At 55.2% G+C, this 17,450-nt stretch overlaps 1 protein-coding gene across 4 annotated transcripts; it reads left to right on the top strand.

Annotated features, from left to right (window-relative positions):
• The first annotated feature begins 858 nt into the window (after window positions 1–858).
• On the top strand, window positions 859–16,444 carry TMEM151B (transmembrane protein 151B). Of its 4 annotated transcripts, none has more exons than XR_007509845.1 (3): window positions 859–1,047; window positions 8,268–9,879; window positions 15,725–16,444. XR_007509845.1 is itself a non-coding variant. In XM_049831066.1 (2 exons), exons 1-2 carry the CDS (start codon window positions 955–957, stop codon window positions 9,702–9,704), a joined length of 1,530 nt encoding a protein of 509 aa, XP_049687023.1. In that variant the 5' UTR covers window positions 859–954; the 3' UTR covers window positions 9,705–14,808. The 4 variants fall into 4 exon arrangements, 1 of the variants encoding a protein (XP_049687023.1); XR_007509844.1 differs by having other exon boundaries at window positions 8,268–10,255; XR_007509843.1 differs by having other exon boundaries at window positions 8,268–10,458.
• Window positions 16,445–17,450: the final 1,006 nt, after the last annotated feature.

The raw sequence follows: 17,450 nt of genomic DNA, 5'->3' as shown, positions 1-17,450 counted from the left end.
TACCTGCAGTCTCTGGACCTAGATAAGTCTTGACTGTTCCTGAGCTCTGTGTGTGTGTCCCCTGAGGATGCTACTGTGAGTTTAGATTGAGGGTCTGAAGAGACTTTCCCACTCATCCCCGCAACCAAGCACGTTAGGTCTATGGGTGAAACATGCTGCCGTCAGCTCTGTGATAGCTAGCTGAGCATCCTCGGACCGGTGGAGATCATAGCAGCGAAGACACTGCCCAACCTAACGGCTTTCCCCTGGGTGCCGGCACTAGCGGTGATGGTCAGTCTTACCATCCCCTGCCCCACCCAGACCAGCCAGGGCTGCCCATGGATTAGAAAAACAGCTGGAGCTCACTCAAAGCGCTCCTGGTCCTCTGAGCTCTCCCACTTCATCCCGAGGGGAGGAAAACTCACGGAACCCCTCACCTCCCCATCAGCATCCCGGCTGGGTCTGAAGCCCGCCCGGCCGCCCCGGCCAGCCTGACGCCCCCTCGGCGGGGCTGGCAGCGGGAGCCCTCCCCGGCAGCGCCGGGACAGCGGCTCCGCTGCCGGTGGGCTCCCGAGGGGCGGCCGCGCCGGGCTGCCTGCCTGCCTGCTTGCCTCCGGCGCCTCAAGGTCACCCGTCGCCGCGCCCCCATCCCACCGCACCGCACCGCACCGCACCCCGTCCCACCCCGTCCCCATCCCGTCCCCCCCGCCTCCGCTGCGGCCCTCCCACCGCGGCTCTGCCCGCCCTCCGCCGCGCCGGGCGCGGGAGCGGCGCTGCGTTGCGGCGGGGCCGGGGGCCGGGCGCCGGCGGGCGGCGAGCGCTGCCGCCCTGCCGCGGCTGGGGGCCATGCCGCCGCGCCGCCCGCCCGCCGCGCCGCCCCGCCGCCCGCCCGGCGACCGGCGAGGCAGCGCCCTGCGGCGGGCGGGATAATGCGGCTGCCCAGCCCGCAGGCACCGCCAGCGGGGCGCCGCCGCCATGTCCCCCCCGGCCTCGGCGGCCGCCGCCAGCGAGGGAGGCAGCAGCACGCCGGTGCCTCCGGAGGAGGAGGCGGAGGGGGCCCGAGAGGAGGTGAGGAGAGCGGCCGCCCCCCCCCCCCGCCCGGGGCTGCCCCCAACCACCCTCCCTCCCCGTCCGCTTTGCATGGCGCGCTCATTGACCGCCCCGCCGCGGGCCGGGCCGGGCTTTGCCCGCACAGGTACGGACCCCCTCGCCGGGAGCCCCTCTCCCCTCCTCCGGCCCCGGGGCTGCGGTGAGGGCCGGCGGGGGAGGGGGGGGGGCGAGGAAACCCGCCCGTCGGTCCCCGCCGCCGGCAGGCTGCCCGTCGCCGCGGCCCCCCTCTCCATCGCTCGCTTGTGACCCGGGGCTTGCCGCGGTGCCTCCGGGGCTGGAAGGGGCGCAGCGGCCAGCGCCGGCCGGCGGTGGGGCCGGGGCCGGGGGAGGCTGGGGTGTAGGAGGAAAGGAGAAGATCACAAAAGAGATGCGCCGGGCGCTGCTTGGACTTACTACAATGGCAAGAGGTTGTTACGCCTGGGAGAAATGGATGTGGAGACACCCCCACCTCCCTTCCAGCGCCCTGGCTTGGGGCGGTGCCAGGGGGTAGCAGAGCGGCCTGGGTCACTGCGAGGGAAGATGAAGACGCGTTGGGCAGCAGGGGAGAGGGCTTGGGGATGTGGAGAAGCCTGGGGTTATCGCTGGTGGCAGCTCCCAGCTGGAGGTTGGATGGAGAGAGCAGAAGGTGCAGACTAGGGCAGGCCAGGTACCAGCACAGCCTTGCCTTCAGGTATGCTGCAGTCCCCCCCTCCAGCTGATGACTTCTCTGAAGTCCGGGCAGCAGATGCCAAAAAGCATCAGGAATGGGGTGCTCTGTGCATAGGCAGCAGCACGGGGATGCAGGTGTGTGAGCCCCTTTGTCTGCCCCCACAGATCCTGCTTGCAGCTCGGGTTTCCCAAGAAGAGAGAAAGAACTGCACTGCCTAGCGAGACCCACCTTATGCCATGGGGCTGGCAGCCCACGGAGGGCAGCTAGGCAGCACAGGAAGGGCAGCGTTCTCCTGGTGTGGTAGGTTGTCCTCACCGGTGAGACCACAGCTCAAAGGGTAGCTTGGGGGGGTGCTCAGAAGCTGGTACATCACTTGTCCTCTGCTGTTGAGGAGCTGCAGTTAGCGAGTGATGCATAATCCTGGTATTCTCTGCCTCCTTGGTTTAGGAAGAACATGCATGCCCATGCACCATTACTCTATATATACAGACTTATATTTAGATATAAATAATTGCAGGAGAGGAATACTGAAGTTCAAGGATTGGGAAGCTGTACAAATACCGTATACTCTGCTCTGCAGCTGTTCCTCTCTTCCTGCTTCCATTCAACAACCCCTGGTGCCATGAGCCCTGGCTCTCCAAACAGATCCTGAAGAGTGAAGCTGAACCGTGAGGCACTTTGTAGCATGAGGACATGCTTGTGCCACACCGGGATGTGGTCTCTTGCCCCCAGGCCCTGGCAATGCTGGTGCTATGTTCAAGAGAGCAAGAGAGCACAGTGGTTTTTGAGAGGTACAAGAGTGAGAGCCAGTTTGGATAAAAGCGTAGCAGGAGCAGTGCCTGGGTAAGTTTCCCTTGACTACAGTGTCCCCTGGCTCACAGGGATTACGAGAAGATTGTCTGGGCTTTGATTGCTTCGCAGTGGCTGCCAACTAGGGTGTCAGTATAATCTTACCCCGTGGGAGCAGGCAGAAGAGCTGCAGTCCATGACCTGCACTGTTTAGGCTAAGGGCATGCTTCCTGTGGTCAGAAGCTATCACAGACTTGCATGAAGCAGCTGGTAGAGGAGAGGAAAGCTGCAGCCTCCCATGACAGTGCCGTGCTTGCTGGTGTCTCATCTGATGCAATGAGGAGAGACCTTAGTGAGGAGCTTGGATTCATGAACTGACCTAGGGCAATCCTCTTGTCCCCAGAAATAACGGGAGGGGACAGTGTTCCTGCTCCCCTATAGTGCCTGTGTAATGCCCTCATTTCCATCAGGACCAACTGCTGGTGCCAGCATTGCTGAGCATCCCGGCAGTGCGGCTGAATCCCACCTGTAAGGGTCCATTGGCCAGGGCTGGCAGAGAGCCAGAGGAGATGTCTGGGGACTGGAAAATGGGAAACATGCTCTGTCCTGTTTGAAGATGCCTCATCTTGACATATCTCAGGTCACTGTATCCAGGAGCCAGGCAGGGCTTCAGGTGCTGCTCAGCTTGTCCCAGCAAGGCAAGTAGCAAGAGCTACTGGTGAGCCCTGACTGAGTCCTTGTTCCCTGTTGGCATCACATGCATATACCTACACTTACTTAATGGTGGTGAGCTGAATCTTACTCAGCAATGCATTTCCACCTTGGAGGGTAGGAAATGCCAAGGGGCAAGCTCTTCAGCCTGGGAACAAGTGAAAAAATGTCCTTGTCCTGCCGCTCAGGTGGGATCCGATGGAAGGAACCAGTCGTCCTCCAAGTTGGTGTGTAAAATGGAGACCTTGGTACTGTTGCAGGAGCTGACTGCTGGCAGAGTTCCCCGGCTCCTAGATGCTCAGCCTTCCTCTTTCCTCTGCAGTTGGCAATGCTGCTGGCCTGGGGCTGAGCCAGCTCTTTCTTCTAGGCAGGTAGTTCCTGAATCTGGGCTGTAGGCGTGTGGGGTGTGATGTGGGTGTTTGCTGGGACCATCCTGACGAGGAGTTTCCAATGTCTGTCCAGGGCCTTGGAAGATGGTGGCCATTCCCAGAAATGACTGGATCCTCCCCACCTGCCTTGTTCTGGGGATTTGAGGTCAAAGGGAACAGGGCTTATTCATTTGTTGCATGATGTAATCAAATTGGCAGGGTGGAGCCATGGAAAGTGATGCTCAGGAGTCCCACTGGAGTCTCCTCCAAGCTGCTGCCACAGCCTGGCACTCAAGAGCTACCTGGGCCTCCAGGCTGCTGCTCTGGGGCTTTTTTGAATTGTTTTTTTCAGCTCCAAAGAGGGCTGTCTCTAGGACACCTAACACTGTGACCCCTGGGGCATCTTGTAAAGTGGGGGCTTAGCATTCTGGGTGTGAATAGGAGATTTCAGGTGGGTCTCTGCAGAAAGAGGCAGGTGAGGGGTGTGGGAGGTGAGGGCACAGGAACACTTCTTAAACAGGGGAACGGTAGATGGGGCCAGGGACAGGCTGTTTCAGAGAGGAGCTTGAAGAGCTTGAAGGATTTCTGGAGTTTTTAATGTTCAAAGTTGCAGGGTAAAGGTTGTAGGGGTGATGAAGGTATTTTGGCCCATGTGCTTGGCCACTGGAGTGCTGGGCAGGTTTGTCCCCTCGTGGCTTTTTTGAGAAGAGGATTCCCCAGATCTCAAAGGTGTCTAGTGCAAGCAGTGGTGGGGGCCCCCTCTTCTACTGCCTCTACTCTGTACATTGCAGGCATCTCCATTTGGTTCATGGCTGCTCGTAAGTCATCCCCTCCATCCCTTCCCGTGCATCCCAGAGCAGCAGCTGCAGGTATGGGACTCCATCTCCTTTCACCTCAAGGGCAATGTCAGAGGCAAACACTATGTATAAGGGTGGGGAGGCTGTAGCAGCAGTTCACCCCTTGCCTTTTCCAATGTGCATTACAGTTAGCGTCCAGGTGCCCGGTAAGGGTTGTCCTATGTGTTCTACATGGTGAAGTGAAGCACAGAGAAGGGATTTGACTGGGATCCCACAAAGGGGTTGGCCAAGCCATGGCTGGGCGAGTTCTGCCCTCTAGCACTGCAGAGATGCTTAGGTGCACCTGCAATAGCAGATTTGCTTACCACTCTCCAGTGATCAAGTCTGAGCAATGGGGGAGGCTCACAGTGATGGAGGGAAACCCTGTTTGCAGTGAAGTAAGGCAAGCCTTTCACCTCGTTCCATCAGACTGCAGCAGGCAGATGATGATGGCATTTACATCAGAGCCTGCTCTCCTCCCAGTGACACTGTTCTGGGACAGAAAGGATTTCCCTTTCTTCAGCTTTTTCATCTGCGTGTTTGCTGTGCTGGACTTCTCTAAGGCTGGTTAAGAGCTTGAGGAGGCAACCTTATTCAGCTGCTTCTGCGGGGGGAAGCTGCGGAGCTGGTTGTTTGCTCCTGCGAGCCCTTTGCAGCCCAGGAGAGGAGCAGGGATGCTGCAGTTCCTACTGGGATTAGACTTGCAGCTGGCTCCTCCTCCGTCTCTGCTGTGGTTGTATCCCCTGTCATTGGCACTTGATCAGCTTTCAGAAACCCCACCAGTGTGGCTGATGTGTATGTGTTTTACCTCAAAAGCCTAGGACAGAACTGGGTTGTAAACAGTTTACAGCAGGGGTTAGCGTGACCCTGTAGAAGCGCTGCAGTATCTGAATGCTGCGTAGTCCTAGGAGGAGACTAATGCGTGGACTAGAGCCCTGCTAACATAGTTCCTGGAACCAAGCCTGGGCTGCATCATGCTCCCTGCTGCCCTGCCCTGGGTGGGTAGCCGCAGTGGGGCTTGCCTGCATCTCTGCAGAGTGACAGCCAGCATCGCCCTTCTCCTGAGCAGGACGACGCAGGCAGTGCGGAATGTGAGGGGCCAGGGAGTGACTGGGAGGTGGAATTTGCTTTTCCAAGATGGACCTGGCCAAAGACCTGTCTCCCTGGCGCCCCTTCCTCAACCTGGCAAATGAGCAAGCCGAATGCTTTGCTTTATTCCTTGTGCTCCATTTGCAGATTCCCTCCCCCCCCCCCACTGAACAAGGCACTGTTTCTGTGCAAGCCCTCTCACCCCACAGACACCCCAGGGTTAGTGTGTGCCTTGCATCAACTTGAGGCCCCCATTCAGACCCTCCCCATGCTCCAGGTTTGGTGGAGCAGTCCCCTTAGAGCCTCACAGCCAGGGCTGACACTGCTGGGGAAGATTTGCAATGCAGAAGGCAGCTGTGGGAGAGGAAACCTTCAGCTGCCTGGGTAGTGGCACAGCAGTCCAGCACGGGAGAGCTGTGCTGCAGCTGAGCAAAGCCAGAGAGATCCGGGCAGGCTCTTGTAACTGCAGCATGGACCTGAGCAGGGAGGGTTCAGCTCAGGCAGCTCTGCCTGCTGGGTGGTCCCCCTTCCTCTCCTCACTCCCTTTTCTCTTACCCAGGGTTCCTTCTTGCCCCATGAAGTGGTGGGTTGCACTGGGAAGACTGGTGCGCATGTCTCCATGCCAGAGCTGCCAAGCAAAGCCACCCCACATGTCTCCCTGTTGGCTGCAGACCAGTGCTACACCACCTGCCTTCCCTGGGCTCTGTGTCTCTGTCTCCGGCTCTCGCCTTCAGCTGGAGGGCTCAGCACTACTGATGCTCAGGATGCCCAGCAGGACATGCCACCATTCGCCTTGCCACTGGTGGTCCCTCTGGATGTGCTGCCTGCTCCACTCATTGCAGGCTGGCTGCTGGGCTGGGCGGGAAGGGAAGGGAAGCTTCCTGCCTCCAGGAGAGAAACCTCTGTTGGAGATTTGGGCCAGATCCAGCCCTGCTGATCACAGTGGCAGAAGTCCCACTGGCATGGGGTGGGCCAGGCTTTGGCAAGGTATAGGGAGGAAAGACTAGCACGTGGGACTCTAAGGGACCAAGCCATGGCTGAGGAGGTCTCCAGGGAGAGTAAGGGAGATTTCTTAGAGGAAAGGGGAGGCCCAGATCTGTCCCTAGACATGCTAGTGGTGTTGTGACCTCAGGTTCTTGCTTTAAATTTCCTTTTCATGCAAGAGTGAAAGTGACCCCCTGCTTTCCAGCAGTGTGAGCCCATTCAGCAATTTGGGATTCCTGGATGAAAGACTCCTCCAGCCCAGTGCGCTCAGTAATGGAGGAGAGATGGGGTCAGGCTTGAACTTCACTGCTCTGAGTGGTTTTGTTACAGCTGGTGTTAGTCCCTGCAATTGCGGAGGTGAGCTCAGGAGTCGTGCTGCATGCAGCTGGGGAGGGAGAGCAAAGCTGAAAGCCTCTTACTGAGTTTTGTGGTGACTGCATGAGGTTGGGGTTCTTGCCCCCCTCTCTCAGGTTGCATCTTTGGAGATTGCTGGGTTGGATGGCATTTGGGCTGGATGAAGTCTTTTGTATAAGAAAGCAAACAACCTTTTTGCATGTTCTCCCTTTGAGTGTGGTAATGTCAGGTCTCGCTGGCCAAGCTGGTTCAATACTAGAGACTTCAGGGTGTTGCAGAGAGTGGCAGAGGTTTCCTTGAGTGGGTTTTTTCCCTGGGTCTTTGTAAAAAGCTGCATGGTTCCTATGGTAAAGGCACCAGGGCAGTCCCTTTTAAAAGTCCTATTGCTGAAGTCCTGCCCTTTCCTCACCATGAAAGACTGGTGAGCAGTTTTTCCAGAAGTATGCGCTGTCACACCCAAAAAAACCCCAGTGCAGGCAGTGACATTTGCTGGCAGCTGTGACTGGCCACTTGCTCTCCCTGCTGTGGCAGATTGGTAAGGTGCTCTTCACTGCCCGCCTGAACACCTTTTAGGATGTTATTCCATATTCACTTTCTCTTCCACCAGAGGCAGTTGCATTTCCATCATGGAAGAGTACCTTCCTGTTTGTGTGGTTTGTACAGCACTTGAGAAACACTTCAGAGCCCCTTGGGCTGCCAAATGTTGAGGTGGTAATTGCCATTACCAAACAGAGGCCTTTCCAGCTGCAGAAGGTCCGTTTCTCTGCCTTACAGGCACCGCAGGTTGCTTGTGCTGCCCTGGTGGGAGAAACGAATGTTGCTGTCGGTCGTGACTGGGAAAGGGGGAGAGATTTGAGTGAGAGCAGTGAGAGGCATGGTGGGATGAACTGTGGTGAAGTGTTCAGGTGGGACAACCCATCAGTTAGAGCTGGCTGTGCTGGTGGGATGGGTGCCAGGAGTTGAGTTATGCAGGGGAGATTCCCCCAGCCTCCATCTTGCTGTGTGCTTCAGTACCCCTGCCCAGGATGTGGCAGTGGTGTGGGTTACTCCCATTGAAGAAGGGGGATGCTCAGGGTGCAGCTTGGCAGAGTTGCCCTCTGCTGCTCTCCTTCATGTCCAGCTGGGCTCTGGGCATCTCCCACGGAGGGGCAGAGCACTGCAAAGGGAAGGGGGGCTTGACAGCTGCCTGCACTGCAGGACTGTCGTCCCGGGGGAGATCCCAGCCTCTGGCCTGCCTGCTGAGGCTAGGAGCCCCATGGCATCTGCTGTTTTGTCCCCCTTTGTGGAGCTACAGGTGCCACCGCAGCACCCTGCTACCTGCTCCTCTTCCCCCTGTTGCTGCAGCCTACTGACTCCTCTCTTGTTTTCTCTCCCTTTCTCCCTGGTCCCCCGGAGCAGCAGCGGCCGGTGAAGCAGACTCTCAGCAAGTCCCTGTGCCGAGAGTCCCACTGGAAATGCCTGCTGCTGTCCCTCCTCATGTATGGCTGCATGGGAGCCATGACCTGGTGCCATGTCACCAAGGTGACCCGACTGACCTTTGACAGCGCTTACAAGGGCAAGTCCATGATGTACCATGACAGCCCCTGTTCCAATGGCTACGTCTACATCCCCTTGGCCTTCCTGGTGATGCTCTACGTGGTGTACCTGGTGGAGTGCTGGCACTGCTACACCCGCAATGAGCTGCAGTACAAAGTGGACGTGGAGAGTGTGCACGAGCGTGTGCAGCGGATGCAGCAGGCAACACCCTGCATCTGGTGGAAGGCTATCAGCTACCACTATGTCCGCAGGACCCGGCAGGTTACCCGGTACCGCAACGGGGATGCCTACACCACCACCCAGGTGTATCACGAGCGGGTCAACACCCATGTGGCAGAGGCCGAGTTTGATTATTCCAATTGTGGAGTTAAGGACATCTCCAAGGACCTCATTGACTTGGAGAGCTACCCGGCCACGCGGCTCCGCTTCACCAAGTGTTTCAGCTTTGCCAATGTGGAGTCGGAGAACTCCTACCTGACCCAGCGGGCCCGCTTTTTCACCGAGAACGAGGGCCTAGATGACTACATGGAGGCCAGGGAGGGGATGCACCTCAAAAACGTGGACTTCAAGGAATACATGGTGGCCTTTTCTGACCCAGACAACCTGCCTTGGTACGTATCCCACTATGTCTTCTGGGTGGCGGCTCTGCTGACCCTATCCTGGCCCCTGCGGGTGCTAAATGAGTACCGCACCTCCTACGTCCATTACCATGTGGAGAAACTCTTTGGGTTCGACTATGTGGCAGTGACGCCAGCTGAGGAGCGCTCCTTCTGCCGGAGGATGCCCCGCGTCAACACAGTGGACAGCACCGAGCTGGAGTGGCACATCCGATCCAACCAGCAGCTGGTGCCCAGCTACTCAGAAGCAGTCCTGATGGACTTGGTGGGGCTCTCTGGCTGCACCAGCTACTCTGCTTGCCGGTATGGGGGCTACCGGCAGAACTGCGAGCGGTGCCACAGGACTATAAGCAGCTCCTCCATCTTCTCCCGCAGTGCCCTGAGCATCTGCAACGGCAGCCCCAGGATCCCCTTCAGCAGCAGCCGCTTCTCCTTGGGCCGCCTGTACGGCTCACGACGTAGCTGCCTCTGGCAGAGCCGGAGCGGGAGCCTGAATGAGCAGAGCTGCCCCACCGAGCAGACCCGCCTCTCCAGCCAGGTGACTGTGGAGGAGGAAGACCCCCCTCCTTACCAGGATGCCCTCTACTTCCCCATACTCATTGTGCATCGCAACGAAGGCTGCCTGAACCACGACCACCGTCACCTCCACCGCAATGGGTCCTGTGTGGAGACCTCACTGTGAAAGCAGAGGGCGGTGAGATCTCATCTGTTGCCTGGTCCGAGCCAGCACAGGATCTGGGGAGAGGAGCGCAGGGGAGGGAGATGGCCTAGGAGGACATCAGGACGGAGCAGACACAGCATCTCGCTCTGGCAGCCAGCAAAAGCTCCCCCTGCCGTGGCTGTGACCTCCCAGAGGGGTGAGTGCTGATGCTCCCCCTGGCATGGCACAGAACTCTAGATCGACCACCACATGCAAAAAAAAACCCCAAACAAACCCCACCAGACCAACCCCAAAACCATAATTCATGGCATCAAGATCCAAAGGGGGGAATAAAAAGACAGGCCTGATGCAGGGAGGGGAGTGCTTTGGCTCCCAGCCCTGGCTCCAGGCTGGCTCGTGCTCTGAGGAACCAGCAGCCACCAGAAAGCGCCCTGCTGCACCTCTGCCCACCCCACTGCCCATGCTGGAGCGAGACCCCTTGCAGGGTGGAGGGGAACACGCCCCTTGGGAGCGGCATGTAACTGCCTGTGCCTAAAGGTCTGGGGCACCCAGGCACGTGGAGCTAGCAGCAGGTTAGAGCAAAGGCTGAAAGCCACAAATCCAGCCCTTCTCCTTCCTCCCGACCGTTCCCCACCCTCCCCACTTTTTTTTTTTAGACCACGCACCGACTGTTACTCTGTTCTCACTGCTGGGAATGGCAGCACCTCCAGAGGATCCCAGGCTCAGCTCCTTAGGAAGCGTCGGCACGCCAGCTCTGAGAGTCGGCATCCCCTAGGTAAAGGGCTTTCTGTTTGGGATTACAGCAGGCAGGCAGCACTGGGGAAGAGATGAATGTGCAAACCCAGATGGAGCGGAGATCTGTGGCACTACTGATCTGCTTGCTGGAGGAGGGCTCAGCTGGAAAGAGAAAACAGGAGGCCCCTGATGAGCTGGGAAAGGGGGGAAGGATCAGGCATTGTGGCAATAGGTGGTGTGTCAAGTGGCTGGGGTCCCTCCCTGGCTTTTAAGTGAGTCCTAGTCGGTTCAGACAAGCATCAAGGCAGGCTATGGTAGGTTCAGCTGCAGTTCACCAATTGATAATAGAGCAGCAGGTTGGTGCATGTCTGTAAGAGTGAATTTTGCATGAGATCAGGCTGGGCTCTGGCTGCAGACTCTGAGCTGCAGGCTCCTGGCAGGCTGGTTTTGGCAGAGAGCTCTGAGGGGCTGAGAGGGAGAAATACAAAAGCACGCTGGAGCATCAGGAACCTGGGCTGGGGAAATGAGGAGCAAAGGGATTCCCTTTCTGTGGGGCCCCACTGTGGGAGCAGGACCCACATGTGGGAGAGAGGGAGGCATCTGCTGTGAGGGATGCTCTGCAGAACAGAGGCTGGGGATATGCTAGAGGGAAACCTGCTTAAAACCGAGTGGTTTGCACTGCAGAGGTTTTTGCAGAGAGTTGTGAGGCTGTGAGAAGTGAGGTGGCTTCTGTGTAGCCCATTAACCCCTGGGTTCCTCTGCCTTGCTCTTGTCAGGGCAGGTTGGCCTGCTCTGAGCTTTGTGCTGCCCATTCTGTCCTGCTGGAAAGGATTTTGGTGATATTGGGCAAGGAGCCTTCATGTCACTGAAGTTGCATTGGTGGCTGCAGTGTGCAGACACCCAGCTTTTCCTTTTCTGTCAACACATCTCCAGATCTCTCGTGTCCCTATTCTCAGAAAAGCTGCCTCCTTTTCAGTCAGCTCTTTGGGGGAGTGCATGCCAAATCAGCCAGCGATTTCTCCAGAGGGCACTGCTCCTCAGCCTCACCATGATTCCTTCATCACCTGGGGCAGACAAGGGCTGAGAGCAGCAGGTCTTGGGTGACAAGAGCAAGTCCATTAGTGCCTGGGCATTCAAGCTTGGTGTCTGCCTCTGCTTCTATCGTAGAAGGGCAAGATGTAACAGCAAACAGTGAGGCATTGTATTTAGTCCCGCCCATCTTCCTCCTGCCAACTGTTAATGAAGGGTCTGTTTCTCTAGTCATGCTGCTGTACTGCTTCACCTGCTAGATCTTGGGGAGGCTGCAAATGTACCCTTTCACCACATCAGTCCTCTTTTGAAAATCATCCCTTGCTGGCAAGCCTGGAGCAGTCAGCGCCTGTGGGTGTTGTAAGGCTCCACTTGGCTTTGCTCCCAGAGCTGTCTGTTCTTCTGCTCTTGGTGCCTTGCGTGTCCTGGTCAGTGTCTCTTGACCTTTAAGTCAGCTTGTCCTGGATCTCAAATGCTAGACTCCAAACAATGGCAGTTTGAACAGGAAGTCCCTTAAAATGTCACTCCGTTATGATTCCATTTTGTCATCTGCCCTTACTCTTGCTACCACACCTAGATGTTGGGTTAAATAAGAGGGTCCCTTTGAGAACAGAGAAGCATAAGGTGTCCGGTGTGGGCACATCCCTCTCTGCATTTTATTCTCATTATTATTGACATGGATTCAGACTGGGTGAAAGTGGCTACAGCTCCCTTGGCTGCCCTGGAATTTCCTTGCTTTGTGATGACATTTGGCTTGCTGTGCGCTTGTGCTTCTCTCTCCAAGGGCCTAATGTAAGCCAAGGCCAATGCTGAGGGTCCTCGTGACTCTGGGGAGATAATCATGTGTCCTTGTATGTCCCAGTGAATCAGGAGACATTCAGTCAGTGGAGCTGCAATGGGTCATTAGTGAGGAATGTGGTCAGCTTGTCCTTCCCAACATGTTCTCTTTGAAATCTCCTACACATTGCTTAAATTAGGCTGTGATGGCTTGTCTTTCTATCTCCAGCCTCCAAGGTGCCTTGGACAGATGGATTTATCTAAGATTTGGCAGGCCTTTTAGTTCCCTGGGGCAAAGACAGTCCTCGGAATAGGGATGTAATCTGTAGGGTCTCTCTGCCCTTGTCCTTTAGCACCTGTAGCAGAGTTCTGCTTTCAGGCACCTTGTCCTTGGCTCTTTCTGGGCCTTTTAATGAGATTGCCTCAACTTGTTCCTCTGGCCCCATTTTCACCCATGAAATCTTATTCTGGAGGTGGTCTATCCAGGTGGACACATGTATCTTTGAGGCACTTTGGCCAGCAGGATCCATGCCATCTTTCTGTCGCTGAACACCTTCCCCATGCAGGTAGTGCCAGCCACAGTCAGGTCCCAGATGTAGTCCCAGTATCACGGTCTGTGGTCACCCCAGACCAACAGCACCCTGGGAAGTGGGACCTCTCTAGTAAGTGCTCCCTGCTGCATGTCAGGATTTCTCAGAGATCCCCTTCCTCATATTCGTGGCCCTGCTACCCCACTGCACCTTGTGGAGCTGCCCCCCGGTCCAGCCTACTCCATTCTCGCCAGGCTGGAGACCTTCCTGCCCTGTCTTAGGCTCAGAAACAGGGGATGGCACACTTGGGCATGGGAGGGGAGCAGGACTGGGCAGGAGCTGCCTGGTGGCTTGGCAGAGAAGTGGTGGAGCTGAAGAGGACAGACTGAAACTGGGGTTGTGCTCCCTGTCCTCCTCCCTGCCTGCAATGGCAGGGCAGCATGTCTAGCTAGGCAGGGAAGTTCATGGCAGGCAACTGGGCTCTCCCTTCCCACTCCTGGCATGGGATGCAGCTGGCAGAAAGGGTGTGCATGTACAGGTTGCCTCCCAAGTGTTGGCGAGGGACCCTAGTGCCCTGGGCAAAGAGCAGCTGATTTAATTCTCCTTGCGGCCCAGGTTATCAGCACAGATATCCAGAGGCGGTCTGTTCCTGTTCTGGTGCACAGCCTCTCCGTGGTAGAGTGGTCCCATCTCCTCGGCACACAGACATCCACCCGCCACAGCTCCAGGCTGAGCAGCAGTCAGGCGTCTGCTCTTCCTGCAGACCTTGTGTCTGCTCTCTGCCATGTCTGTGTCAGTGATGACGATTCCTTTGGCAGCTCATTCGATGGCCCAGTCTGCTCCTCTCATGATAGCCCGCTCCCTTATATCTAACCTGAATTCTTCCTGCTGTATCTTAATCCCGTTACTTCTCCTCCATTGACTGGTAAGTCTAATTGGCTCTGCTCCTTTTCCCCATGGCCTTTCCAACACAAGCAGGTGTTATCTGGTCACTGCAGCCTTCCCTTCACCAATCGCAGGGTCTTCTCTCCCCCACGATCTCACTGGGGAAACCCTGGCTTGTATGGTGGTATAGATGTTTCCTCTGTGTTGTGAGTCTGTCCTTCCTGCTCTGAGCCCAGCCTGGGCAAGAGGAGAGGGCTAAAGGTGCAAGCAATACCTTGGTCTGTCAGGCTGGCTGTGTCCTCATTTCTGGTGCAGAAGATCTCTTCAGCATATGCGAAGTACACAGAGCTGCTGGTCCCTTACGCAAGGAAAGCAGGACAGCCTGCATCACCCTCTGGAAAGGTGAAAGCTGAGTGCTTGTCAGTACGAGGGGCAATAACTAGAGGATCTCCGCACTCAGACGGCTTTGGTTTTTTCCATATGTCATTCACCTGTTGCAGCTTTCCATGGGCCAAGAGTCAGGCTCAGCATTGCACTTGTCATCAGGCTTTCCTCATGTACCGGGCCACACTGCCAGCTCCTCTTCCTGGCCCTTCATGGCGCTAATACCTCCTTAGAAGAGAGCTAGTCCTTACTGCTGCAAGGTTGGACAATAAGTTTGGGCTATTTGGTGTTTCCTGTTGCTGCCAGTATAGTTGTCAGGTACTTAAAAGCTCTCCAGCTTTCCTGAACTAGAGAAAGAGAGAGGATGAGCATGAGAGAAGCTCTGGATTAGCTGATCTTCATCTTCCAGAACACACTGGATTCTTTCCAGATAGTGCCTAGCACTTTGCTTGTGCAGAACCAGGCAGTGACACCAACCAGCCTGGTGGTACTTCTTGAGCCCACTGTGTATCATGCAGACCACACCAAGGAGGGAGATTTCAGAGAGGGCTTTTGGGTTGAGCAACTGTAGGGGCATTCATTAGGACAGGGAGAGGTAATCTCAGTTTATGGCTAAGGCCAAGCCTTCCAGAGTCACACACCAGGATTAGTGCTGGGGAAACTGCTGTTTTTCTGATGTCAAACAAGCATACTCCTCTCCCTTTCCACTCCCCATAAAATGCACATGTTAGAGACCCATACCATCCCAGCCCTCTTTGTTGTCTCTCCACTCAAGAGGCTGCAGACCTTTTAGTAACTCCATAGTAATCCGTCTAACTGTTTAGATGGATGCCCATGAGGAGGGGATTGCAGGAAGAGGTTTATTAAGTGGAAGTTTAAGAAAGATATGTAGCATCCAATGTCAGTAAAACAGTGCCTGCTGATTAGCCCGTGGGAAGAATAATACCTTTTAAGCTCTCCTTCCAGCCTTTCCAACCACAGCTTCAGTACTGCTGTCTAATATTACCAGGGTGCTGCCTTACTTTTAGCAGGGTACAACCCTGCTGCAATGTGCTCCTACTCTGCTGCAGTAGCTGTAGGGCATGGGTCTGAAATACTACACCACCACCAAGAAGTTGTGTTACCAAAGAGCTGTAAGTCTCAATTTGTGATATGTGCTTATAATCATCTTTCATTCATATTCGGTGGTTAGAATAAGGTCTGTATGAATATGATCTGCATCCAGATCATCTTAGAAATGGGACATGGTTTAAGTGTTAGCTCTATTTGGTAATGCTGCTTCCTGTGATGTGTGTGGGCCTAGAGTCTCCACTGAGCCAGCTATGCGTAGGGACCAAAGGCTGGTTCATAGGACCTGGGAGCCCAGTGAGGACTTGGGGCTGAGCCTGCCTAGGGCTCTTTTCCTCGTGGGCATTCTGGAAAAAGGGGAAAGGAGTTTAGCCACGTTTCAGGTAGAAATTAATGGGCTATGTTCATTCCTAGTGTAATTTTATTGAAGCCAGTGGTACTATACCAATGTGAGCTTGGCTTAGCAACTTCTCAGAGTGGTCTGTCCTTGAGTCCAGACAAATTGATCTGTCACAGTGTTGATTTGATGCATAGAGTTCGTGTTGGGACTTGGCCAACATGAATGAATGTTGAATATCTACTGTCTCTGCAAGCAGTGGGTTGAATTGTTCTGCTCTACTGCCTCCATCACAGCTGCTCTGCCAAGGGAAACATTATGCCCATGGATGCGATCTCGTCAACTCCCTCAAAAGCAAGCTAACAAGCAAATTGACCTCCACTGCACTGGGAGAGGAGCCTTCTCCCACAGGACTGGAGCCTTTCCACACACAAGGGAAGAGAGATCCCAAGGATAGAACTGAACCTGCAAGACCCATGGCCTCATGGCCTCCCCTCCTTCCTTCTTCACCTCGTCTGTCTGTCTTGGGGGAGGGACAGTCTCTTTGTGGAGTTCAGCAAGCTTCTCATCCTGCAGCTCATAAACAGGGTCTACTAACAGGTACATCATCCACCTATGCAACACTTCCAGAAGCTGCCGAGTTTTCAGGAGCCCATTACAATGTGCAGCATGGCCATCCAGCACTGAGAATAAGCACAGGGGTTGCTGGAAAGCTAAGTGGGTTTTATTCCTCCCTCCCTCCTGAGGAAGACTGTTTTTGTTGGGGCTTTTTGCTTGTTCATTTGTTTTTTGTAAACTTAATTTGGGCAAATGAAGCTTGTGAGAAATTGATGCCCATCCTGAACCTTCCCCAGTCCTTTGAACTTCGGGAATGGATGGATCACCTACTGTGATTATAATTTAGCGGATTTTCTAGAACAAAGGAACTTCACACACAGACACATGAGGTTCTTTCACTCTCCATCAGCACAAGCTGCTTCTGCTATCTTAGCTACTCACATTAGTGAAAGAAAAAGCCTAGCAGTATTTTGTATCAGTCCCATGGTCCCAATGTCCATTAGCAGCACCGTCAGCTGCCATGCCGTGAATTTGGACTTTGGATGGCAGTCCATGAACCGGCCAGGGTGAAAACATTTGGAAAAACCCAAGCCTGAGTCTATATGCGTCTCCGGAAGCAGATGCAGAGAGAGGATCAGCTGAAAGCAGATGTCACCTCTTGCTCAGACCAGCCAGAAGCTGGTGGGCTCTGTTTGTGTTGTACCTGCCCTCCCAGGGAGAACCTGTCCCCAGGGGCTGAGCAGAGGGGAATGAAAGTAATGGCACATCTGATGAAGCAGCATGTACAGCACCGTTCAGCCGGCTGGGGAAAAAGCGGTGACAACTAGACCCCAAAATAACAGGATTTCACTTTGGAAATGCCAACGGCTTTTTCAAGCTGAAATGAGACTAAAAGGCCTTAACAGTTGTGAGCAGTATTTCAGGTTGCTGTTCCTTGCTAAAGAAATCTAATTTTTGATGATGAGGTGGTTTTAAACACTCCACTTCAGCCAGCTCTGTTAGAATTGTGCAGTACTGGTGAAGAGAAATGCTCAAGGAAGATTGGGATGGAGGCCCTGTGGCTTTGTGGTGGGGTAGTCTGATCAGGAATGGAGTCTGGAGTTTAAAGTCTTCCTCTGCCCCTGGAGGTATCTGTGCCTGGCAGGGTGGGCTTCTGCATACTTGTGTGCACAGCCGGGACCTGCAGCCCTACAGAGGGTTGGTGGGTTTGTGGCTTTGGTCTAGCATCACCCATCTGTCCTTGTGGCTAGGGCTTTGCAGGGTGAAAGAGCATTGCTTGTTCCTCGTGAGAGGAAACTCCTGACATGGTTTTTGTGAGGAGATGGTGTGAAGTGTCACATTTGGTGCAGTGAGTGGCAGGGAGCAGGGGTAAAAGCATGGAGCAAGCTGTGTTTGAGAACAAGCTAATCCCTTGCTGGCTGCCTGAAACAGGAGAGCTGGTGGATCTGCTCCCTGGCCAACACT

The sequence above is a fragment of the Accipiter gentilis genome, chromosome 28, assembly GCF_929443795.1.
Source record: "Accipiter gentilis chromosome 28, bAccGen1.1, whole genome shotgun sequence".
NCBI classification, from domain to species: Eukaryota; Metazoa; Chordata; class Aves; order Accipitriformes; family Accipitridae; genus Astur; species Astur gentilis.
This window is presented reverse-complemented; position numbering and strand designations above follow the sequence as displayed.

Excerpts from the sequence above, each read along its gene's own strand:
- TMEM151B (XM_049831066.1), top strand. The coding sequence starts at position 955 with ATGTCCCCCCCGGCCTCGGCGGCCGCCGCCAGCGAGGGAGGCAGCAGC. Across the intron at positions 1,048-8,267 it reads CGGAGGGGGCCCGAGAGGAG|CAGCGGCCGGTGAAGCAGAC; the intron begins GTGAGGAGAGCG and ends CCCCCGGAGCAG.